Source organism: Ovis aries, chromosome Y (genome assembly GCF_016772045.2).
Source record: "Ovis aries strain OAR_USU_Benz2616 breed Rambouillet chromosome Y, ARS-UI_Ramb_v3.0, whole genome shotgun sequence".
Lineage (NCBI taxonomy): Eukaryota > Metazoa > Chordata > Mammalia > Artiodactyla > Bovidae > Ovis > Ovis aries.
Window position 1 is genome coordinate 5343618 of NC_082741.1, and position 25947 is coordinate 5369564.

A 25947-nucleotide genomic window follows, 5' to 3' on the forward strand; every position below is an offset into this window, starting at 1 on the left:
TAAACTGCTTTTCTTACCTGTTTTGATTTCTAGAGCAGGTGACTAAATGATAGGTATTGTTTACAAAGGCCTTGGCCAGCAACCACCTCCCCTCAGAGGAAATAAAAGTAAGTAAACAGAAATGAAAATATGTTGAAAATCTCTGGTTGAGGGAACTGCATTTTGCTGTAGGAAAAAAAATTAGTGGATTCAATTAAAAGGAACCTGACCTGCATAATCTGCTTACCATCTTTATTTTTTTAAAGAACAAAACACATTTATGTAAGTACTTATTATATACGCACATTTATATATGCTTGTGTACGTATAAATATGGATACACACACACACAAGACTATACAAATATTGTCTAAAAAAGACAGATTTGTATTAAGAAGGCCCCACATTGTGACGGAACTAGTATATTTGAGCAGACTCCGGCAGACAGTGGAGGGCAGAGGAACCCGCGTGCTGCAGTGCATGGGGTCGAAAAGAGCTGGACACAACTGAGCGAATGATCCTCAACAACAAACACACTTCAATAAAAATTAATTAATTTTAAAAGAGAAGGTCCCAGATATCTGGTTCTGTGCCTTACAGTCCTGGAGTTTTTTGTGTGTGTGTTTCTTTTTCTTCTCTTCCTTCATTGCTTTGGATTTAGACACCAAATTCTGGAATAAGATAATACCTAGAAAGAGAGAGAGAAAGAACACCCTCATACCCTCAGTAGTATCTCACCAATGATACAAAAATTCACAGAGGTTTCATCAAGGGAAATAAAAAATATGCACCAAGTGCCATATAACTTAACTGACAGCTCCCTTGTTTTACTCAACTGAAGGAAAAGAAGGGCAATCTGGCTCGTTAATGTGCAAAGTGTTCTAATTTACCATGGGGCTAATGAGTGCCGCTTAAGGGAATTGAAAGTCTTTTTTCCAAATTTTGTTCACTCTTGTTAGCTTATTCTGATTGGATAAAGAGTCAGGGAAACAAACAGCTTATCAAGCGGCTTGATTAAATTTTCAGCGTTACTCGCTACTCTAACCATAACCCCAGCAGCTCAGATGTAAATACAGTCCATCTTTCTCCTGATTCATGCTCTCATGAACTATATCACTCCCAGAACCACGCACACACACACAGCCCACCCCACCCTCAGGCATGCTAATGCAAGCAAAATTTCTGGAAACAACAGTAACATTACTAAATGAAAATACCTTATATCTCATGTGCTATAGATAGATTGATGCTTTTGAACTGTGGTTGTTGGAGAAGACTCTTGAGAGTCCCTTGGACAGCAAGGAGTTCCAAGCAGTCCATCCTAAAGGAAATCAGTCCTGAATATTCATTGGAAGGACTGAGGCTGAAGCTGAAACCAATACTTTGGCCACCTGATGCAAAGAGCTGACTCTTTTGAAAAGACTCTGATGCTAGGAAAGATTGAAGGTGAGAGGAGAAGGGGACGACAGAGGATGAGATGGTTGGATGGCATCACTGGCTCAATGGACATGAGTTTGGGTAAACTCCAGGAGTTGGTGATGGACAGGGAGGCCTGGCGTGCTGTAGTGCATCGGGTCACAAAGAATCGGACACGACCGAGCAACGGAACTGAACTGAACTGAACTGACTGATGGATAAATTAGAACTGTGCATTCCCTATGCTTCTGGCCATGAATTCTCTGGCTGTTTGCAACATATTTCTCAAAATCATTCCCACTTCGCCGGCAGCATTCCATAAGCTGCCGTGACACCTACTGCTGTGACACTGAGGATTCCAAAAGCTTGCTGATGGCTCTTCCCAGCAGAGGTTTGCCCTGAGTTTCTTAGTTTCAGATTATAGCACCTTCATTCACCAAAGGAAATGGTAGGCCAAATAAGTTAAAAAGAAAATTATTCCAGGAGAAAAACATGCTTCAAAAACCAAACATGTGGGACTTCCCTGGTAGTCCAGTGGCCAAGACTCTCCACTCCCAATGAAAGCATCCCAGGTTTGATCTCTGATCAGGGAACTAGATACCACATGCCCCAACTCAAAAAAAAAAACAACAAAAAAAATCCATGTGCCACCACACAGGCCCAGTGCAGGCAAACAAATAATTTTTTTTAATTCTTATAAATTAAAAAACATTTACAAACGTGTATAGAGAGAAAGAGAGAGAAGTCGCTCAGTGGTGGTCCGACTCTTTGTGACCCCATGGACTCTAGCCCGCCAGGCTCCTCCATCCATGGGATTCTCCAGGCCAGAATACTGGAGTGGGTTGCCATCTCCTTCTCCAGAAGATCTTTCTGACCCAGGGATCGAACCCAGGTCTCCTGCACTGCAGGCTGACGCTTTACCATCTGAGCCACCAGGGATTCCACCAGGGAACATTTAAATGTGTATAAATATTAATAAATATTAAAAAAAAAACATCTGGCCCCTACAAGTTGCTGTCACTTGTCCTAACATCCTTTACCCGCATCTCTGAATTCTGGTCCCCACAGCTGACTGTCTTTTGTCCTAATGCCCTTTACCTGCGTCTCTGACCATATTCTAACGTGCACCATGGTAAGGTGAACTGTCTGAGTCCAGAGAGTTGAAAAGAAACAACGGTTCTCCAGTAGAGAAGACGATCTCGTGCCCAGAAGTGGGGTGGGGGTCTACTGTGGCTGTCCTTGGTGGGCTACAGCAGGAGACCAGAGCTGAGGCCATGATTCTATGGGGTAGGGACACCCGTCACAGCAAACCTGGAGGGGCGGTCGTCTGCCAGCACACGCCAAGCCGTGTCTCACATGTGATGCCTTGAGGCTTCACACCAGGCTCGTGACCTCCAGCGGCTCATGTCATATAATTGAAGGCGAAGACTGTAAAGCTTAAGGCTGTCCCCAGTACCAAAAGCGCTCACTTCTTCCTGCAGCAAGCCCTTTCAGAACACGCCATGCGTGCCTGGATATATGTTCCACACTGCGAGAAGCTCATATGTTCCACACTGCGAGAAGCTCATGCTAGAACCTCGAGGCAGGGCTGGACTTGCTCTGCAAACAGTTTTGCCAGAAAGAGAAAGACAAATACCATATGATAACATTTATATGTGGAACATAAAATCTGACGCAAATGAACTTATCAACAAAGCAGAAACAGAGTCACAGAGAACTGTCAAGGGGGAGGGGCAGAGGGAGGGAGTGGGGAAGGAACGGACTAGAACCTTGGGGTTAGCAGATTACACATAGGATGGATACTGTCTGAGCCACCAGGGAAGCCCAGGAATACTGGAGTGGGGTGCCACTCCCTGCTCCAGGGGATCTTCCTGATTGAGTCCTAAGCAAGCGGCAAACGGCCACCATGTGGCCGCGGAAACAAGCAGGCACCCCAAGGAGTACCCCGTCAGTCATCGTGTCCATGGGGTCCCCTCTTCCTGGGCTTTATTGCATAAGCAGGGGGAACCAGGGACTTCCCTGGTGGTCCTCGGATTCAGAATCCGCCTGCCAATGCAGGGGACACAGGTTTGGTGCCTGGTCCAGGAAGATCCCATGTGCCGTGGAGCAACTCAGCCTGGGAGCCACAACTACCGAAACCCTTGAACCACCGCTGCTGAGGCCCATACGCCCTCGAGTCTGCTCCGGAAGAAGACAAGCCGCTGCAGTGAAAAGCCTTTGCACAGCTCGAGAGTGGCCTCTACTCAGTGCAACTAGAGGAAGCCTGGGCGCGGCAACAGACCGTGCAACCAGCGACAAAATAAAGTGAATTAGTAAACTATGTTTAAAAACAAGCAAAAAAACACGGCGTTATGACACTGCCCTGTGCCCAGAGGCCAGTCATCAGAGGGTCGTGCCTTGCCTCCCAAGGTCAAATATATATATAAATATATGTATTTCTTACTATATGTAAATACAGATATATGTATTTCTTACTACATTGAAATATAAATATATGTATTTCTTACTATATTGAAATATAAACATATGTATTTCTTACTATATGTAAATATAAATATATGTATTTCTTACTATATGTAAATATATGTATTTCTTACTATATGTAAATAGTAATATGTATTTCTTACTATATGTAAATATAGATATATGTATTTCTTACTATATTGAAATATAAATATATATAAATATAAATATGCATTTCTTAATATAGATACATATATCTATTTCTTAATATACCTCTGTCTTAATATATAAATATCTATTTCTTAATATATATCTCTCTTGCTATATAAATATAAATATAATATATTTCTTAATTATATATATCTATTTCTTTATATATTTCTCACTAAATATAAATATATAAAAATATATCTATTTCTTAAAATACCTACTTCTTAATATATATATTTCTTAATATATATAAATATCTATTTCTTAATATATATATCTACTTAATTATATAAATATTTCTTAATATATATAAATATATACAGTTCTTTATTTATATAAATATATATGGATTTCTTTACATAGATAACTATACAGGTTTCTTCTATATAAAATATATATATTTCTTTAAATATATATAAATATATGTATATTTTAAGAAATGAACAAGACTTAGTAGAGCAAAAGGCCTGTGACTGGCGCAGCCATTAGAGAGCATCCTGGGAAAGGTGCCCCCTAACTCAGCTACATGTCTTCAGTGAAGTGAATGCATGTTTCTGCATCTCAATTTCCTCAAGCTGAGTGCCGAAGAATTGATGCTTTTGAACTGTGGTGTTGGAGAAGACTCTTGAGAGTCCCTTGGACTGCAAGGAGATCCAACCAGTCCATTCTGAAGGAGATCAGTCCTGGGTGTTCTTAGAAAAGAATGATGCTAAAGCTGAAACTCCAGTCCTTTGGCCACCTCATGCGAAGAGTTGACTCACTGAAAAAGACTCTGATGCTGGGAGGGATTGGGGGCAGGAGGAGAAGGGGACGACCGAGGATGAGATGGCTGGATGGCATCACGGACTCGATGGACGTGAGTTTGAGTGAACTCTGGGAGTTGGTGATGGACAGGGAGGCCTGGCATGCTGCGATTCATGGGGTCGCAAAGAGTTGGACACGACTGAGCGACTGAACTGAACTGAGCATACAGTGGTACTATTCGCTACAGCACATGGGAGTGGCCTCTGATGCATCAGATAGAAAGCAATAACAACAGAAGTTTTGCTTCTTTTTCCCATGAAAGCAACATAGAAGGTACAATGGTAAGGTGCCCCTCCTCAAATCATGCAGGCCCCAAGTCTTCCCAACTCTATCTGTCTCTAGCTACAGAGTGATCTGTGACCTCATGATCCACAATAGCTGCCAGAGCTCTGGTCATCACGTCTAAGTTCTGGGCAGCAGGGAGGAAACAAATATACACGACCTCACTTCCTATAAGTCCCACAGCAACTTGGCCTTCCTCTCACTGCCAGCACTTAAGGGGATGACCACACCTAGCAGCAAGGAACACTGGTGATCGGGACCTTTCAGCTACGCGGCAATAAGTCCACATAAGAACTGGAGTTCGTTACTGAGGAAGGAGAAGAGGACATCGTATTTTGGAAGAAACTAGGAGCCATCACCACCCGCACCTCATTCATAATACAGCTATTACTACTTAAACACGGGACATGTTCAGCATAGTCGTACAACATATTTGGGTGGCCAGAAAGATCACTGAGGTTTCCCCATATTACAGAAAACCCAAGTGGACCTTCTGGCCAGCTCAGTACTAGCCTTCTGGGTCTCTGTTCTTTAACCTTCGTTCCACCCTCCCTTTCCTTTCTTCCCTACCATAGCTCCATCCACCTTCTCCGTCAGCGCCTCTTAATTTACCCGTCACATCAGAGATGCTGATGACTCCTGGATCCCAAATCCCCTTTTCATGATCATATATAATCTCGTAAGACACCTGAGTGCTTTGCATATATATTTTTTTCCTGCCATTTAGCCATTTCTGTCATGATTATATATTATCAAGCAATAACTTGAAGTGAAATCATCACATTTCAGATCATCAAAGTTCATAACCATAATGTAAAGTTGATTTGGCTAGCATGTGTTCAACATTTATAGGCAAAAATAAGTGTTGATTTTTACTGCTCTAACGGAAAAATGCTACTTAGATTACTTTAAAATCGTTATGTCAAGTGGGGTACTTCTCACATTTTTAAATGACAACAAAAAATCGTGCTCCTTGGTAACTGAGTATCTGCTACCTCTGAGAGGCAGTATTCGGAATTGGAGGGCGGGGGGGGGGGGGCAAAAACCAGTTTTGAGATTTCCCAAGTGGTCTAGTAGCTCAGACTCCTTGCTCCCAATGCAGGGGGCACTGGTTCAATCCTTGGTCGGGGAACTAGACCCCACGTGCCTCAATTAAGAGATCCCATGTGACACAATCAAGACAGGGCACAGACAAATTAGTGAATATTTAAAATGGCTTTCTGCAAGCTTTTGCTTATGCTGCTTTAAAGAGAAAAAAAAATCAGTGTATATGATGTTTCTGAGTGGTCATGGAGAGGGTTTTAGCCAATAGCGTGGAAGCCCATCCCTGCAAGTAATGCTTGTGCTAATAAAAACAGCTCAACCTGGACAAGGCAGACCACTGTAAGGTTCTCCGTGTCTGCCTCTCCGTGGCTTCATCCGGTGACTTGGCCTCACTTTTCTCATCTGCCCCTTTTAGGCCATCATGCCAGGGCGGGCTGGCTTGGCCAGGAATCCTATGAGAAGCACAGAAAAGGGCTGGAACGGCAGGAAAAGTCAGAGGAAGAAAATCACGAGGCCTCACAGGGTCCAAATACAGAGAGAGTCCCAGACACATTAGCCAAGAGATTTGTAAAAGTCAATGCCCTGGTTTTGAGACCATCCACTGAGCACAGGCCTTCTGCAGGGTCTTCAAAGTGAATGAACCAATGACAGCTATTAAATGCTTTTCGTGTTCACATTTATAAACGACTCCATACATATCACATGTCTATAAAATAAACGGCATTAACCATCCATGAAGGTGTGCCTGATTTGAGTAGGTGTTACACACTGGATGGGATTACAAAATATGTATCTGCAGGGAGTGTTGCATAGCTGCCGCGTGGGGGACTCCCTGGTGGTCCAGTGGCTGAGACTCCAAGCTGCTAACGCAGGGGCCATCACGGTTTCAGTCCCTGCTCGGGAACTAGATCCCACAACGCCCGGCTAAGACGTCTCATGCTGTAGTTAAAAGATCCTTCATGCTGCAACTAAGACACAGAGCATAGACTAAGACACAAATAATACTTAACTAAACGGTGGCACTAGTGGTAAAGAGCCTGCCTGCCAATGCAGGCGAATCCGAGAGGCGCAGGTTTGAGTTCTAGGTCGGGAAGATCCCCTGGAGAAGGGCACGGCAACCCACTCCACTGTTCTTGCCTGGAGAATCCCATGGACAGAGGAGCCTGGTGGGCTACGGCCCATGGGGTTGCAGAGTCAGACATGACTGAGTGACTTAGCACACACACAAATAAATAGCTACTGTGTTTGAGCATAAGACGCTTATCTCTGGTGTGCATTAAGTAGACACTGTGTCTGGTTATCCGTGTGTGCGCTGGTGTGTAGGCTACGGAAGACCAGGATCAGACAGGATGGTGAAATTTTATAGCACAAACATGTTTGCAGGACACAGAAAGAAGCTGGCAGAAATGACTTTGGACAGTGTGGACAGCAGAGAGCAGGCGGTAGTTCACTCAGTTCAGTCGCTCACTTTAGTTCAGTTCAGTTGCTCAGGCGTGTCCGGCTCTTTGCAACCCCATGAATCGCAGTACGCCAGGCCTCCCTGTCCATCACCAACTCCCAGAGTTTATCCAAACTCAAGTCCATCGAGTCGGTGATGCCATCCAGCCATCTCATCCTCTGTCATCCCCTTCTCCTCCTGCCCTCAATCCCTCCCAGCATCAGGGTCTTTTTCAATGAGTCAACTCTTCCCATCAGGTGGCCAAAGTACTGGAGTTTCAGCTCTAGCATCATTCCTTCCAAAGAACACCCAGGGCTGATCTCCTTTAGAATGGACTAGTTGGATCTCCTTGCAGTCCAAGGGACTCTCAAGAGTCTTCTCCAACACCACAGTTCAAAAGCATCAATTCTTTGCCGCTCAGCTTTCTTCACAGTCCAACTCTCACATCCATACATGACCACTGAAAAACCATAGCCTTGACTAGACGGACCTTGTTGGCAAAGTAATGTCTCTGCTTTTCAATATGTTATCTACGTTGGTCATAACTTTTCTTCCAAGGAGTAAGCATCTTTTAATTTCATGGCTGCAATCACCATCTACAGTGATTTGGGAGCCCCCCAAAAATAAAGTCTGACACTGTTTCCACTGTTTCCCCATCTATTTCCCATGAAGTGATGAGACCAGATGCCATGATCTTCGTTTTCTGAATGTTGAGCTTTAAGCCAACTTTTTCACTCTCCTCTTTCACTTTCATCAAGAGGCTTTTTAGTTCCTCTTCACTTTCTGCCATAAGGGTGGTGTCATCTGCATATCTGAGGTTATTGATATTTCTCGCGGCAATCTTGGTTCCAGCTTGTGCTTCTTCCAGCCCAGCGTTTCTCATGATATACTCTGCATATAAGTTAAATAAGCAGCGTGACAATATACAGCCTTGACGTACTCCTTTTCCTATTTGGAACCAGTCTGTTGTTCCATGTCCAGTCTAATCAAGGCTATGGTTTTTCCAGTAGTCATGTATGGATGTGAGAGTTGGACTATAAAGAAAGCTGAGCACCGAAGAATTGATGCTTTTGAGCTGTGGTGTTGGAGAAAACTCTTGAGAGTCCCTTGGACTGCAAGGAGATCCAAGTAGTCCTTCCTAAAGGAAATCAGTCCTGAATTTTCATTGGAAGGACTGGTGTTAAAGCTGAAACTCCAATACTCTGGCCACCTGATGTGAAGAGCTGACTCATTGGAAAAGAGCCTGATGCTGGGAAAGATTGAGGGCAGGAGGAAAGGGGACGACAGAGGATGAGATGGTTGGATGGCATCACTGACTTGATGGACATGAGTTTGGGTAGACTCCAACAGTTGGTGATGGACAGGGAGGCCTGGCATGCTGCGGTTCATGGGGTCGCAAAGAGCCGGACATGCCTGAGCAACTGAACTGAACCGAACTGAGTCTATGACAAAGGAGGGAAGAATATACAATGGAGAAAAGACAGTGTCTTCAATCAGTGGTATCTGGACAGCTACACGTAAAGGAATAAAATTAGAACACTTCCTAACATCAAACACAAAAATAAACTCAAAATGGATCAAAGACATATATTTAAGGCTGGACACTATAAAACTCTTAGAGGAAAACACAGGCAGAACACGGTTTAACATCAATTGCAGTAAGATCTTTCTGACCCAACTCCTAGAAGATAGAAAATAAAAACAAAAATAAACTAGGAGGACCCAGTTACACTCAAAAGCTTCCGCACAGCAAACGAATTCATAAATAAGACAAAACGACAATCCTTAAAACGGGAAAAAATATTTGCAAATGAAGCAACTGACAAGGTATTAATCTCTAAAATACACAAACAGCTCATGCAGCTCAATATGAAAAAAAGAAATCTGTAAACAGTAGATGCTGGAGAGGGTGTGGGGGGGCGGGGGTGTGTGGGGGGGCGGGGGGGTGTGGGGGGGCGGGGGGGTGGGGGGGTCACAGAGTCGGACATGACTGGGCATGCGCACACAACACTGCAAAGCAGCTGTACTTCAATAAATTGTTCACAAGCTCTGCTGCTTCTTTGGATATTCAAAATAAGGGTGAAGTGTTTTTTTTTTTTTTTTTTTAACCAGAAGAAAAACGGAGGGCCCTAGTGAATCATTCTCAATCACGAAATCTCACTCTAGGGTACCATGGCCCATGCACTGGACTTTTTTTCTTTTGTTAAACAGACACAAACCTATGAGACCAAAGTCACAGGAACAGAGTGGGAGCTGCCAGGATAATATCAACAATCCTGGATCTTCCGAAAGGAAACGGATGACCCCAGGAACCATGGATCCCGCGTCAGCTCTAGGACGCTTACCTGCCCTTTGTATTCCACTGGTTTCAGTCCTGCATAGATGGGCAGGAAGCTGCTGGCCAGCAGGACCTAGTGGACAAAATTAAGACACAGCTTGTGAAATGAGACAGCAACACGCCCTACCATCCATTTCACACGTCACCTACTAGGAGGTTACAATTGTTTAAACACAAAGCGAAGTGAAAGTGAAGTCATTCAGCCGAGTCCAACTCTTTGCAAACCCATGGACCGTAGCTTACCAGGTTCCTCCGTCCATAGGATTTTCCAGGCAAGAATACTGGAGTGGGTTGCCGTTTCCTTCTCCAAAATCTACTATAAAAATGAAATACGGTCCATGGATTTCATGGACACAGTAAAACCGAAAGCATTAGTAGCTCAGTCATGCCCAACTCTTTGCAACCTCATGGACTGGGGTCTTCCCAGGCTCCTCTATCCAAGGGATTCTCCAGGCAAGAATATGGGAGTGGGTTGCCATTCCCTTCTCCAGGGGATCTTCCCAACCCAGGGATTGAACCTGGGTATCCTGCATTGCGGGCAGAATTTTTTATTAAGTGAGCCACCAGGACATGCTTAAACAGAAGATAAAATTTTTCATGTTGGAAAAGACATTAAAGACATTGGACAATTCATGGTCCTCTGATTCCATTGCCTTCACCTGAGAAACACTGGCACTTTAATGGCAGATGGTCGACTCACTGCATGATTAAAGTCCAGTTCAGTTCAGTCACTCAGTTGTGTCCGAGTCTTTGTGACCCCATGAAACATGGCACACCAGGCCTCCCTGCCCATCTCCACCTCCTGGAGTTTACTCAAACTCATGTCCATCGAGTTGGTGATGCCATCCAACCATCGTATCCTCTGTCATCCCCTTCTCCTTCTGCCTTCAATCTTTCCCAACATCAGGGTCTTTTCAAATGAGTCAGCTCTTCACATCAGATGGCCAAAGTACTGGAGTTTCAGCTTCAGCATCAGTCCTTCCAATGAACACTCAGGACCGATCTCCTTTAGGTTAGACTGGTTGGGTCTCCTTGCAGTCCAAGGGACTCTCAAGGGTCTTCTCCAACACCATGGTTCAAAAGCATTGATTCTTCAGCACTCAGCTTTCTTTATGGTCCAACTCTCACATCCATACATGACTACTGGAAAAACCATAGCCTTGACTAGACGAATCTTTGTTGACTAGATGGATTAAAGTCCAGGTGTGTCTAAATTCCCTCAGTCGTACAGGCTGCAAGTCAGTTATTTACAATCTTCTCTGCCACACTGTGAGAATCATTTGGACGTTTCAATCTTGCGGAGGAACAAACCCCTCTGGTCGTCATGGCATTGATTAGCTCACAGCTGAGGGATGTTTGCATTTATGTCACCAGGCTGTCACTGAGGGAAGAATACATGTTACATGCCAGGGAGACGCCCTGGATATGTAATGAGACACTGCCAGCTAGGCGCACCAATTATACTTTACCTTCCATTTAAAAAGTGGAAAAAGACTGCGGTTGCAAATATTACTGTCTCCTCCCACAAGAAAAGCCAGGTTCTGGAGAGCTTTCCTGACACGCACAAGTTTTTATTGTGCGATGCAGTTTGCAAATCGCTGTGTTCTATCAGGAAAGATACAGCGTTAGATAGTGACTGCTTAAGCTCCAAACCTTCAGTTGGTAAGTGAAGACTCCATCGCTGTTTGCTGTGAAAGGTTTTATCAAGCTTCTTTTCCCAGCAGGAATTATTCAGAGATGGGTTATGAGCCTTAAAAATGACTTGTGCAATGTCCACGAGGGCTTCCCAGTGGCACTAGTGGTAAAGAGCCCGCTTACCATGGTAGGAAACAGAAGAGACGCGGGTTCAGTCCCTGGGTCAGGAAGATCCCCTGGAGGAGGAAATGGCAACCCACTCCAGTACTCCTGCCTGGAGAATGCCACAGACAGAGAAGCCTGGCGGGCTGCAGTCTACGAGGTTGCAGAGGCAGATACAACTCAGCAACTGGGCACACCCAACATCCAGTAAGAGTTACTTAGAAGCCAGAAGGGCATTTCCCTAAAGAAACCATGCTGTACCTGTGATGTGTGAGGTCAGCTCTCACAAGCTGATTTATTCAGAAGGGCAAATAAGGAGAGGCCCGGTCACCAGCATAACGGCCTGGTGGGAAGGGCCGACTCACCGGAAAAGACCCCGATGCTGGGAAAAATCAAGGGAGGGAGGAGGAGGAGGGGACGACAGAGGACGAGATGGTTGGATGGCATTACCGACTCAAGCACTGACACATATACACACGACCGTGTCTAAAACGAGAGCTAGTGGGAAGCTGCTGGCTGGATTAGTGCAGGGAGCTCAGCCTGGTGCTCTGTGATCACCTAGAGGGCTGGGATAGGGCTGGGCACGTTCAAGAGGGATGCGATGTGAGGGATGTATATATATGGCTGATGCATTTCACTGCAGAGCAGAGACCAGCACAGCATTGTAAAGCAACTATACTCCAATTAAAAAAAAAATCCTATGGTAAACCATAATAGAAAATATTAAAAAACAGAATGTGCATATATCTGCGTGTGTGTATAACTGAATCACTGCCACACAACAGAAAATAATAACAACTGTACATTAACTATACTTCAATAGAAATAAAAAAGAAAGAAAGAAGAAATTGGGGTGGGAGGTGGGAGGGAGGTTTAAGAGGGAGAGGACGTGTGTGTACCTACGGCTGATGGGTGCGGACTGGATGGCAGAGGCCAACACGATATCGTGAAGCAATGATCCTCCAATGAAACACGGAGAAGTAAACAAAGGGAGAACCGTAAGGTGTGGAGCGCAAAGCACGGACCCGAGCTATGATGACAGCCCTGCACGGGAGCTCTCAGCCTTCTAAGGAGGGTCGGTGCAGACCAGCCTTCACTGAGGCATTCACCTCCAAAATCTCAGAGCGCAAAGCACGGACCCGAGCTATGATGACAGCCCTGCACGGGAGCTCTCAGCCTTCTAAGGAGGGTCGGTGCAGACCAGCCCTCACTGAGGCATTCATCTCCAAAATCTCAGCTTTTAGAATAGGGTGCCACGCCTGCCGCTACCTGCACCCTTCGCAGAAGGGTGCAAGCCGGGGTGAGCAGCCTCTCTGGTGGTTTGCAGATCACAGCCATCAGTGGGGACGATAGGATGGAAACCAAGCAAACTCAGGCCCAACCTTGTCAGCCCCCTAGTCGCCCTGATCAGCTTTCAGCACAAGACTGGACACAGTTCCGGCCACTGCCTTCACCCTAATTCATCACTTGCCCACTCCTTTAAAAACACGTAATTACAGGGGCTTCCCTGGTGGCTCAGTGGTAAAGAATGTGCCCGCCAATGCAGGAGACCTGGGTTTGATCCCTAGGTTGGGAAGATCTCCTGGAGGAGGGCAATGGCAACTCAGTCCAGTATTCTTGCCTGGAGAATCCGCATGGGCAGAGGAGCCTGGCGGGCTACAGTCCGTGGGGTCGCAGAGAGTCGGACATGACTGAGTGACTTAACACTTTCTAGCCGGTGCTCTGGGACCACCCAGCAGGATAGGGTGGGGAGGGAAACGGGAGAGGAATTCAGGACGTGGTGTGGTGGGGGAACACATGTATACTTCGGGCTGATTCATGTTGATGTATGCAAAAACCATCACGAGATTGTAAAGTCATTATCCTCCACAGGCTCTCAAAGAGTCAGGAAAGACTGAGCAACTTCACTTTCAATTATTCTCCAATTAAAATTAATTAAAAAAAAAAGCAGCTGTGAAAAAAAAAAGTACAATGGATACAGTGCTGGGGGAAAAGAAATTATTTCAGGACTTCCCTGGTGGTCCAGTGGTTAAGAATCCACCTGCCAATGCTGGGGACACGGGCTCGACTCCTGGTCAGGAAAGGAAGGTGCCACAGCCCACAAGGCAACGGGGCCCACTGACTACAGCTAATGAGCCTGTGCCCCGAGACGAGAAGCCACTGCAAGAAGCCTGAGGACTCCGACTCCAGAGCAGCCCTTGCTGCCCGCGACTGCAGAAAGGCCGCGCTCGGCATCGCCAAGAGCACAGAAACAAAGCAGTGCAGAAAACAACTACAGACCCTGGGTGTGCTCCGCAAGCGCAGCGCGGCTCTTTAATGAAGTTGCCAGCAAGCAAAAGGCAAGGCTGAACTGAAGCAGTAACGGAAACAGTCTGCGTCCGGCACACATCTTGGAAATGACAGGACTTAGAGGCCTTTAATTCGGGCTTCCCTCGAAGCTCAGTTAGTGAAGAATCTGCCTAACAGTGTGGGAGACCTGGGTTCAATCCCTCGGTCAGGAAGATCCCCTGGAGGAGGAAATGGCAACCTGCTCCAGTATTCCTGCCTGGAGAATCCCATGGATGCAGGAGCCTGAAGTCAGAAATGACTGAGTGACTTCACTTTCACTTTCAGTTATCCTCCAATTAAAGGTAATTAAAAAAAAAAAAAAACAAAGCGGTGAAAAAAATGATAAAGTCCAACGGATACAGTGGTGGGGGAAAAATTATTACCGAACTTCCCTGGTGGTCCAGTGGTTAAGAATCCACCTGCCACACGTGTACACCCATGGCTGATTCATGCGAAAGTACGGCAAAAACCCACCACAATACTGTAATTAGCCTCCAATTTAAAAAAGGAAAAAAAAGAATCCAGCTGCCAACACAGGGGACACATTTCTTACTGTCCACAGGGTCGCAAGAGTCAGACACGACTTACTGACTAAACCACCGCCACAGGGGCCTTTAAACAACCAAAGACACTCGATAACTCTAGTCACTTATTTCACTGAGCATGCATGCTCAGTCGCTCGGTCGTGTCTGACTCTTTGAGACCCCACGGACTGTAGTCCATCAGGCCTCTCTGTCCGTGGGATTCTTCAGGCAAGAATACTGGAGTGGGTTGCCATTTCCACCTCCAGGGGATCTTCCTGTCCCAGGGACAGAACCCCTAACTTCGCTGTAACAGCTCGTTTCACTATGCTATGCAGACATGCGGCCTGCAAAAACAAAGAGAAAAAACAAACCCATCACTACCTTTAAAAGCTGAACTATCTGGGTTCCCCCATCCCTCCTGACAAGATATAAAGTGAAGTTCACAAGTTAATGCCTGGATCTCTTTTGGAGGTATTGAGATGAAAAATGCTATCCAATTACTTTGTCACAGATAGAAACAGTTAAGAATCCTCTGAACGGGTTTGAAGAGTGCAGTGAACTGGAAAATACCCATCATTTTCCCCCCAAATCAATGTATTTGTTCTGTCACAGTTTATTCAGGCTACTGATTTGTGTATCAAACTGTGGTTAGTAGGAAAATTGGCTTTCGACAGACAGGAACTAAGCAGCTTTTCTTCCTGACTGCAAGCAAATAGGATTTTCTAAGGAGGGAGGTAGTTAATGAGATATGAAACACTATGGCTAAACGGGGCTCTTTTACTGTCTTAAACTCACCGGCCCTCAGCGAAATTTTTCTTAATAAATCTCGAAATGTCTAGGGCCGGGGGTGGGTGGGGGGTCCTCAAGCGGGGGTGTCTAAGCCCTCCAACGGATATTTAGCCACGTCTTGGGGATGCTCTTTGGTTGGAAGCACCGGCACAGAAGGTAGGAGCCTAGTGTTCCTTCCCCGTCACTTAGTCCAGCTCCGTAAGAATTAAGACGTGTGTCGGACTTCCCTGGGGGTCCAGCGGCTGAGACTCTCACGCTCCCAGTACAGGCAGCTCTGGATCCATCCCTGGTCAGGGAACTAGACACCACACACCGCAGCTTAGTGCTCACAGGCCTCAACTGACGAGCTTGCGTGTTGCAGCAAAAACCAAAGATCCCGTGCGCCACAAGTAAGAACTGATAGAGTCAAAAAAAAAAAAAAAAAAAAAAGAAAAGGAAAGAATTACATGGATGTTAAACCACTAATTCGGCTTTTGTTTCCCTGAGCTTCCCTGGTACCTCAGTGATAAAGAATCCAGTTGCGATGTAAGGAGACACAGGAGACTCGGGTTCAGTCCGTGGGTTGGGAAGATCTCCTGGAGGAGGGCATGGCAACCCACTCCAGGATTCTTGCTGGGACATTTCCCACAGACAGAGGGGCCTGGTGGGCTACAGTCCTTGGGATCGCACACAGCCACACACGCCTGGGCAAATGAGCACACACACACTCACCCGAAGTACACCATGCTAAGAATAAACGTTAGTAACTTCCTTTACGACCGGATAAACCACGGCCAAGTGCGCATTCCACACACGTTAGGACGAGCTCTTCTCGTTTTTCATTGCACAGAAAAGAGGTGTTTAGAAAATGATGTAGCCCGGCCTCCTTGGAGAATAAATTCTCAACAAGTCTCATTTGTGCCTAAAGTTGACTGTGGCGTTTGATGAGAATCTGGCTGCTTATTCAGAGCCTGCTGGTGTACTTGAAATTCAAAGACAGGCTCAAATTTATCTTCCCCAGTCTTTCCAACGTAATGACCAATCTTAAATTCAGTCCTTATTTCACCTTCGAAAGGCTCAATGTGAGCTGTCCCTGAGAAAAAACATGCTCACTGTGTGCAGGGAAATTGAGGACATCGTAGTGATGGAGATGGGGTTCTTCTTTCCGAGAGGGACACCATTCTGCATGGACGCCCTCCTGGGTGTGTGTGTATCAGAGGGCCTCCGTGGATGTCGAAGGACCATCTCAGCGCATACACACGGTGGGCGAGCTTTAAACACAGATTCAACAGTTTGTACCAATTTAGACAGGTGCCAAAGCTCTATCCTCTGCTGTCGCTGTTGTTTAGCTCCTGAGTCATGTCCAACTCTCTCTGACCCCTATGGACAGTAGGTAACCTGCCAGGCCCCTCTGTCCATGGGATTCTCCAGGCAAGAATACTGCAGTGGGTTGCCATTTCGTTCTCCAGGGGGATCTTCCCAACGTAGGGATCAAACCCTCCTCTCCCGTGTCTCTTGTAATTGGCAGATTCTTTACCAGCTGAACCACCAGGGAAGCCCCATCCCTCTGCGGCATGGTTAATTTCAAAATCATTTCTGCTCAGCTGTGGGGGTGATACATGACTTTTTAAAATCTTTTTCTCTTAGTGAGATGCAGCTGACTTACTATGCTTTTTTTGGTTTGTTTGGAGTATAATTGCTTTGCATGGTTGTGTTAAGTGTCTGCTGTACAAAAGCCGGTGAATCAGCCATACGTATAACCTCCCCTCTCGAGCCTCCCTCCCATCTCCCCATCCCATCCCTTTAGGTCATCACAGAGCACACAGCTGAGCTCCCTGTGCTGGGAAACCATAAACAAGACGAAAAGACAGCCCTCTGAATGGGAGAAAATATTTGCAACAAAGCAGGAATTTCCAAAATGTACAAGCAGCTCATACAGCTCAATAAAAGAAAATTTAAAAAAAAAACAAAAAATGCTTGGAAGACCTAAACAGACATTTCTCCAAAAATAAAAAAAAAAAGATATATGGACAGCCAACAAACACACGACTTGGTTTTAAAAAAAGGATTTACTTCTCTGCGTATCCTTTGCTGAAGGCTAATATTACAATACGTTTGGATTTCCTGATTGTATGTTTCCTTTTGAAGAAAAAAAGGCCAGAATAAAACCTGGAGCATAAAAGGCATGAAATGAGGTGAACGCATTCAGACATTTGGGGGGACACTACACAAAGGGGCCCACAGATAAAGGAATTCCCAAGGACCCATGATGGCAGATCAAACCAGTCAATCTTGAGGGAGATTGACCCTGGATATTCACTGGAAGGACCTTTGCTGAAGCTCCAGTATTTTGGTCATCTGATGTGAACAGACGACTCATTGGAAAAGTCCCTGATGCTGGGAAAGATTGACGGCAGAAGGAGGAGGGCATCGGAGAATGAGATGGGTGGACGGCATCCCTGGTGCGACGGCCGTGAACGTGGGCAAAGTCCAGGAGACGGTGAGGGACAGGGAGGCCTGGTGTGCTGCAGTCCATGGGGTCACCAAGAGTCAGACACAACTGGGTGACTGAACAAGCAAATAAACAAAGAACCCATGACAAGTATTCGCCTCTGTGCCTGGGTCCCCCAGGGTTTCCCTAGCGGCTCAGGTGGTAAAGCATCCGCCTGCAATGCAGGAGACCGGGGTTCAGTCCCTGGTTTCGGAAGATCCCCTGGAGAAGGGCATGGCAACCCGCTCCAGTATTCCTGCCTGGAGAATCCCAGGAACAGAGGAGCCTGGCGGGCTACAGTCCATAGGGGTGGGGGTCACAAAGAGTCGGACCCGACTGAGCACAAGTGGGTCTCCTTGTAGGGTCTCCCCAGGGCTGGGGTTGTGGGGTGGGATGGGGGTCAGCTGCACCCCCGGGCTCTGCAGGGCACTGCCTTCCTGGGAGCGCCTCCTGTGCTGTGCCCTGTGTTGGCGAGGGCCTGGCACTCTCAGACCTCTGATGGCAGAGCCCCCGGTGCTGTCTGAAAGGCCTTCTCCCGTGCTCTGGGACCACAGGGCCTGGCTTCAGTCTAGACCGCTGAATGACCGTCACCTGACCCTGTCATCAGAAGGTTCCCCAGCCAGATGGCCATGCCCTTCCTGTTCCATCCTAAACAGGCAGTCTCCTTCTTTCCAGGACGCCCAGGCTGAGAACGTTCCAAACCTTTAAATCCTCCTTCCGTTTTGCGGAACAATTCCATCTCGAAGTCTCTTCCCTCTTCTCGTCTCTCACTCTAAGCAGCCAAGAGAAACCAGGTTGCTCTTTCCACGCTGTGCTTGGAAACTGCCCCCAAACACCCAACATGACCACTAGCGAGCTGTAGCCTCCACAAACACGGGAGGACACGCTCATGATTCTTCTTGGTCAGCTCATGACAAGGATGACCTTTCCTCCGCCGTCTGCTTAAGAGTTCTGGGTTTCCAGGGACTCTGCTGGCGGTCCAGTGGTTAAGGGTCCGCCTTGCAATGCCAGGGACGTGGGTTCGATCCTTGGTAGGGGAATTAGGATCCCGTTTGTGAAGGCTAGGCGCGGGGACTACTGATACCACGTGCTCCGGACCAGACACAGCACAGCTAGGGAGCCCGTGGACTGCGAGGAAAGATCCCACGTGATACAACGCAAAGTTCCCAAGGGCCGCAACTAAGATCAGATGCAGCCAAATAAAGTAACAACAACAACAAGAATTCCTCACTTCCGTCTGTGACCTCATCCACACGGCCTGCGCTCTCCAGGTTTCTCTAAGAAGACGGAGGCTCTCTCCCCGGTTTCTGGTTTTCTTTCCGAGTCCTCACCGGAACCCCCTGCGGCAGTGCAGGCTTTTGCTAACCTGTGCCTCTAAACTTACTGAGCCTCTTCCTGGTCGTTAACTCAGTTACAGAGCCACTTGAGCTATTCGTTACAGAGCCTTCTTGCCTCTCAATGCCGGTCCCCTGTTCTAGTCCGTTCAGGCTGCTACAACAAAATCCCACAGATGGGGAGGCTTAGGAAACGACAGTTTACCTGGCACAGCTGTAGAATCTCGGCAGTACGAGCCTCCGTGTCTGCCGGGAACCCACTTCTACGTCCTCAACTGCTGCTAGCATCCTCAACTGCTAGCGGTGAGGGGTGCTCTTGGGGGTCTCTTTCATAAGTGCACTCATCCTATTCGCGTCAGCTCCATCCTCATGACCTCAGCACTTTCCAAAGACCCCCCCAGCCTCCAGACACCATCATAATGGGGGTTAAAACTTTGACACGGGAATTTGGGAGGGATACATTCAGACCACGGCAGTAAGTTCCATCGCCAGGGACATACGATGCCAAATACCACGGAAATCCAATCCCAGATAAAATGAGTCTTTGGACCACATAACTTTCAAAGGAGGTTCTGAGAGGGGTTTCCCTGGTGGTCCAGTGGCTAACACACTGTGCTGCCAATGCAGGGAGCCCAGGTTCAATCCCTGGTCAGGTGACTAGATGCCAAATGCTGCAGCTAAAGATCCCTGGTGCCCCAACTGAAACCCAACGCAGTCCGATACTTTTTTTATCCAACCAGTCCACTCTGAAGGAGATCACCCCTGGGACTTCTTTGGAGGGAATGATGCTGAAGCTGAAACTCCAGTATTTTGGCCACCTCATGCGAAGAGTTGACTCATTGGAAAAGACTCTGATGCTGGGAGGCATTGGAGGTAGGAGAAGGGGATGACAGAGGATGAGATGGCTGCATGGCATCACTGACTCAATGGACGTGAGTCTGAGTGAACTCCGGGAGTTGGTGATCAGACAGGGAGGCCTGGCGTGCTGCGATTCATGGGGTCGCAAAGAGTCGGACACGACTGAGCAACTGAACTGAACTGAACTGAGAAAAGAATCAACTATCGTTGCAGTTCAGAAGAAAGAAAAATATTTCCATGCCACCACAAATGAAGCTGATATAATTTAAGTGTGAGTCATCACACACAAGTGCGTGGATGAATGTGCACTGGGCCAATGGTGAGAGGGCTAAAATTTAGATGCCTAAAGGCAGCAAGACCCAGCAGTAATCATCCACGTCTCAAGACTTTACAGATGGAGGTGAGCCACCCTGCTGTCACCAGTGGTAAAGAGCTCACCTCCCAATGCAGGAGACACAAGAGATGCAGGTTCGATCCCTGGGTCAGGGAGATTCCCTGAAGGAGGAAACGGCAACCCATTCCAGTATTCTTGCCTGGAGAATCCCATGGAGGGAGGAGCCTGGAGGGCTATAGTCCACAAGGACGCAAAGAGCTGGACGACTGAAGTAACTTGGTGTGCATGTGAGCACTCTGCTCATGAACACAGGTAGGAGTAAAAGAATGTTTCAGTTCAGTTCAGTTCGGTTCAGTCGCTCAGTCGTGTCCAACTCTTTGCGACGCCATGAATCGCAGCACGCCAGGCCTCCCTGTCCATCACCAACTCCCGGAGTACACTCAGACTTACGTCCATCGAGTCAGTGATGCCATCCAGCCATCTCATCCTCTGTCGTCCCCTTCTCCTGCCTCCAATGCCTCCCAGCATCAGAGTCTTTTCTAATGCGTCAACTCTTTGCATGAGGTGGCCAAAGTATTGGAGTTTCAATTCTATCAAGTCAGTGAAATAAAATAAAATAAAAGCTAGGGCTTTAATTTCATGATAGACTCACACAGGAGTGCAGAGCAGTGATGCGTATGGCTTATCCTATTTCTTCATTATTTACTAAACATTAACTGTAATTAGGGCTGCCCTTGTGGCTCAGCTAGTAAAGAATCCGCCTGCAATGTGGGAGACTTGGGTTCGATCCCTGGGTTGGGAAGATCCCCTGGAGAAGGGAAAGGCTACCCACTCCAGTATTCTGGCCTGGGGAATCCTACAGACTGTACAGTCCATGGGGTCGCAAAGAGTTGGAAATGACTGAGTGACTTTCACTTTCCCAACTGTAATCATCAAGCCTACAGGACTTGACTGTCTCAAGCACACCTCTGCGTGATTTTTTTCAATTTCCTCTCCAAGGCAGGGGTTCCCACCCTGCGGGCAGCAGGCCAGTACCTCCCCTCAGATGAGCAGTGGTAGCAAATTAGAAATAAAATGCACAATAAATCAATGCGTTTACATCATCCTGAAACCATCGCCCCAACCAGGTCTGTGAAAACCTCGTCTTCCACGAAAACCGGTCCCCATTGCCAAAAAGTTTGGGAACTGCTGCTGCGTGGTAACACTGATGAGCTTATGCCCATTTCACAGTTGAGAAAACTGAGGCTCAAACAGAATGATCCTCGGAGGCCACTGTCGGGGAATGACAGATCTAAATGGGAATACCGGGAGATGCACAGAAAACAGCGGATTATCCAAGAGGGCGTAACGAGACACTCTGAGACACAGGGCTTCTACTTGGGTTCTCAGTACACACACGGACACCCTATCTGTAACAAAAAGGCCGCAGTTGAATGCTGGGTAATGAAGAACCTGGCTTTTAAAAGAGAAAAAAAATTGGTAGTAGTTAAGAGAATAGATAAGCCATCGATAAAAACCACCGATATTCAGTACTCTCCTACATATTCCCATCCTTGACATGCCCGGCCTCCGCTTTTAATCCTCGTTCCTCTTGGACACCTACAGACTTCCCAGGTCAGAGACAGGAAACCCGGAGCTGAGGGCTCAGAGCCGGGCGTGCAAAGCTCCCAGCTGACGCCAGTTGCACAGTGTGGGCTGCCTCTCCTCTCTCTTCTAGAGAGTGGAGCCCCCCAGTGTCTGCCTAAGGAGGTAGGGGGACAGTAGCAGGCTTTATTCTCTCCCCCCTACCCCCACACTGATGGAGGCATCAGAACCACCACCCCAGGACTCCCCGGCTGGTCCAATGGGTAAGAGTCCGCCTGTCACTGCAGGGGACACAGGTTCTGTCCCTGGTCTCAGACGACCCTACACATGCCACGAAGTCCGTGTGCCACAACTCCCGAAGCCCACCCTCTACAGCCCACACGCCACAACGTCTGAGCCTGCACCCCACACCCGGAGAAGCCACCGCAATGGAAAGCCCAGGCACCATGGTGAGAGAAGGCCCTGCTCGCCGCAACCAGAGAAAGCCTGGATTACAGCAACGAGGACCCGGCACAGCCGGGTCAATAAAAACAGATTGGAAAGGTATTCCCTGGCGGCTCAGCTGGGAAAGAATCTGCCTGCACAGCAGGAGACCCCAGTTCGATTCCTGGGTGGGGAAGATTCACTGGAGAAGGGAAAGGCCACCCACTTCAGTATTCTTGGGCTTGCTTCCCTGGTGGCTCAGCTGGTAAAGAATCCGCCTGCAATGCGGGAGACCTGGGTTTGATCCCTGGGTTAGGAAGATCCCCTGGAGAAGGGAAAAGCGACCCACACCAGTATTCTGGCCTGGAGAATTCCAAGGACTGTATAGTCCATGGGGTCGCAAAGAGTCAGACACAATTGAGCAACCTTCTGTTTCACTTTTCACTTTAGATTAAAAAAAGGAAGAAAGAACAACTATCTCAGACAGTGGTTCCCACTGGCCTCATTCATCAGAACACAGCATGTCACCACCGAGAGGGGGAGTGTTTATTCTATTTTCCCATTATCATGCGTTTTTCTTCTTCCCTCCTGTACGCTTCACCAATCTTGCTTTTTGAACTACATGCTCATGTATATTCCAGGCATATATTTCATACATGATTATCGCCACCATCTGCTGTCAAGGAACTAGCCACCTATTTTTTCTTTTGCGTTTCTGCGAAAGGTTAGAGCATTCTACTTAGCATTTAATATGCCTCTCGTATAACCTAGGATACATGTTAATTATTCAATTATTCTCCTTACAAGGTATTACGCATTTGTGTCAACTGTTTCTCTTCCGTTCAATGAACTCAAGTAATTACGCTAGTTCTCTGAGTAGTTATTATCCAAAACAAAGCAAATCAGAAGAAGAAGAAAAAAAAAAAGTCCAGTTTACGTACTGCCACAGTTTGCTATCCTGGAGAAGGAAATGGCAACCCACTCCAGCATCTTGGCTTGGGAAGTCCCACGGACAGAGGAGCCTGGCAGGGAATAGTCCGTGGGGTCGCAAAGAGTCAGACACGACTGAGCGACTAAACCGCCACCACGGTAGACTGCTGCTGCTTTAACAAGCGACTGCAAACCGAAAGTCTAAAAGCAAGACAAACGGATGATCCTAGGATATGGAGAGTGGGACCCAAAATAGGCTGGATCCACCTGAGCGGAAGGATTCAGGTGACGGCAGGGCCTTCCTTCTCGGGGGCTCCTGGGGAGGCGGGGTTTCCTGCTCATTCAGATCTTGGTAAAGCGTGCAGTTCCAGCAGCTGTGGGACTCTGGTCCCTCAGCATCACCGGCTGGCCCAAGGGGTGCACACCCTCTGTGACCTCCTTACGCTAAGTCTTCTGCATGTCAGAATCTGCAAGCGTCTCTTATTTCTAAACCCACACATGCTTAGCTGGGGTCTGCCCACCTAACCCAGCACCATCTCCCCCTCCCCACTGAGACCCCCACATTCATCCTGTCTACACAATCCCCTCTGCCAAGTGAGATTCTGGGTTCACAGCTCCTGGGGGGTACAGTGTGGACATTTTGGTGGGGGGAACGTTAGTCACACTCCCACACGATAGGAATTAAGAGGGTGATTTTATCGAGCGTTGGTGGAGGGGGAGCATGGTGGCCAAGCAGAATGTTAGACACCTGGACTCCTGAGGGGCCTCTAAAGTAGCTCCCTTATTTTGTCCACATCACTGAACGTGAAGGATACGGCTTCTTCATGCTTTCAGCAGGTGCCACCGCAGTTCATTGACTTATTAACTCATATTCATTCACGGAACACACACTGATGGAGATGGCACAGTGTCAGGGCTGGGCACTGAGTAGGGGACAGAAGACAGCAGTCCCTGACCCTCCGTGGAGCTTACACTCTAGTGAGGGAAGACAGACAAAAACTAAGCTACACAGAGCAGTAACAAATGTGTGCCGAACAGTGGTCAGCAAGCCCCAGGGATATAGAAAGCATCCAGACCACCTGACCTGCCTCCGGAGAAACCTGTCTGTAGGTCAGGAAGCAACAGTTAGAACTGGACATGGAACAACAGACTGGTTCCAAACAGGAAAAGGAGTACATCAAGGCTGTATATTGTCACCCTGCTTATTTAACTTATATGCAGAGCACATCATGAGAAAGGCTGGGCTTGAGGAAGCACAGGCTGGAATCAGGATTGCGAGGAGAAATATCAATAACCTCAGATATGCAGATGACACCACCCTATGGCAGAAAGCGAAGAGGAACTAAAGGTGAAAAGTGAAAAAAGAGAGTGAAAAGTTGGCTTAAAACTCAACATTCAGAAAATGAAGATCATGGCATCCGGTCCCATCACTTCATGGCAAATAGATGGGGAAACAATGGAAACAGTGACAGACTTTATTTGGGGAGGGGGGCAAAATCACTGCAGATGGTGACTGCAGCCATGAAATTAAAAGATACTTACTCCTTGGAAGAAAAGTTATGCCCAACCTAGACAACATATGAAAAAGCACAGAAATTACTTTGCCAACAAATGTCCATCTAGGCAAGGCTATGGTTTCTCCAGTGGTCAGGTATGGAGGTGAGAGTTGGACTACAAACAAAGCTGAGCGCCGAAGGATTGATGCTTCTGAACTGTGGTGTTGGAGAAGACTCTTGAGAGTCCCTTGGACTGCAAGGAGATCCAACCAGTCCATCCTACAGGAAATCAGTCCTGGGTTTTCATTGGAAGGACTGATGCTGAAGCTGAAACTCCAATCCTTTGGCCACCTGATGCAAAGAACTGACTCACTGGAAAAGACCCTAATGCTGGGAAAGACTGAAGGTGGGAGGAGAACGGGACAACAGATGAGATGGTTGGATGGCATCACTGACTTGATGGAATGAGTTTGAGCAAGGTCTGGGAGTTGGTGATGGACAGGGAGGCCTGGCATGCTGCAGTCCATGGGGTCACGGAGAGTTAGACACGACTGAACCGAGCTGAACTGATAGAAAATATCAGGTGTTCTGTAGATAGAGTAGCCAGGTACAGACTCAATGAAAAGGTAGAAACTATGAGCAGAATTCCTGTTTTTATATATATATATATTTTGGTGGCCCCAGTGCACAGCATGTGGGACTTTAGTCCCCACCCAGGGATGGAACCTGGGTCCCCTGCAGTGCAAACATGGAGTCTTAACTGCTGGACCACCAGGGAAGTCCCTCCCCTCCTGTTTTACGATGGGATGACAGTCCTTTGTTCACAATCTTGTCCTCTTACGAATAAGAGGTGTTCTGACCCACTGCCAGCCTGATGTCTCTGTGTTGGTGTTGACAATTTGCGACAACTCAGGCATGCATTTACCAGCTTCCCCCTTTCTAGTCTTTAAGTCTACACAAGCTTAACAATTACATTATAGAAAAATATTTTCTTAAGAGAGGTTGAATATCAGTGTATGAATGAGACAGGAGTAATTGGTACAAAGAGTGAAAATATTCTAATCTCTTAAGTCGCAGAGTCATTTCACTTGTCAGCTCAACACTTC

General features: G+C 47.1%; 1 protein-coding gene across 11 annotated transcripts in view; it reads right to left on the reverse strand.

Annotated features, from left to right (window-relative positions):
• The window catches only part of LOC101117303 (patatin-like phospholipase domain-containing protein 4), a 54730-nt gene that overhangs the window by 19009 nt on the left and 9774 nt on the right, over positions 1–25947 (reverse strand). For 4 of the 11 annotated variants that reach the window (XM_060408641.1, XM_060408640.1, XM_012106188.4 and 1 more), the window contains one exon: positions 9982–10047. The exons of 1 other annotated variant lie outside the window; for it this stretch is intronic. In XM_060408641.1, coding sequence (XP_060264624.1) covers positions 9982–10047 — 66 coding nt within the window. Of the gene's footprint in view, positions 1–216; positions 668–9209; positions 9318–9981; positions 10048–10633; positions 15809–17441; positions 18655–25947 lie in introns of those variants that run through there. 6 more of the 11 variants (XR_009599034.1, XM_060408645.1, XM_060408642.1 and 3 more) reach the window with 5 other exon arrangements.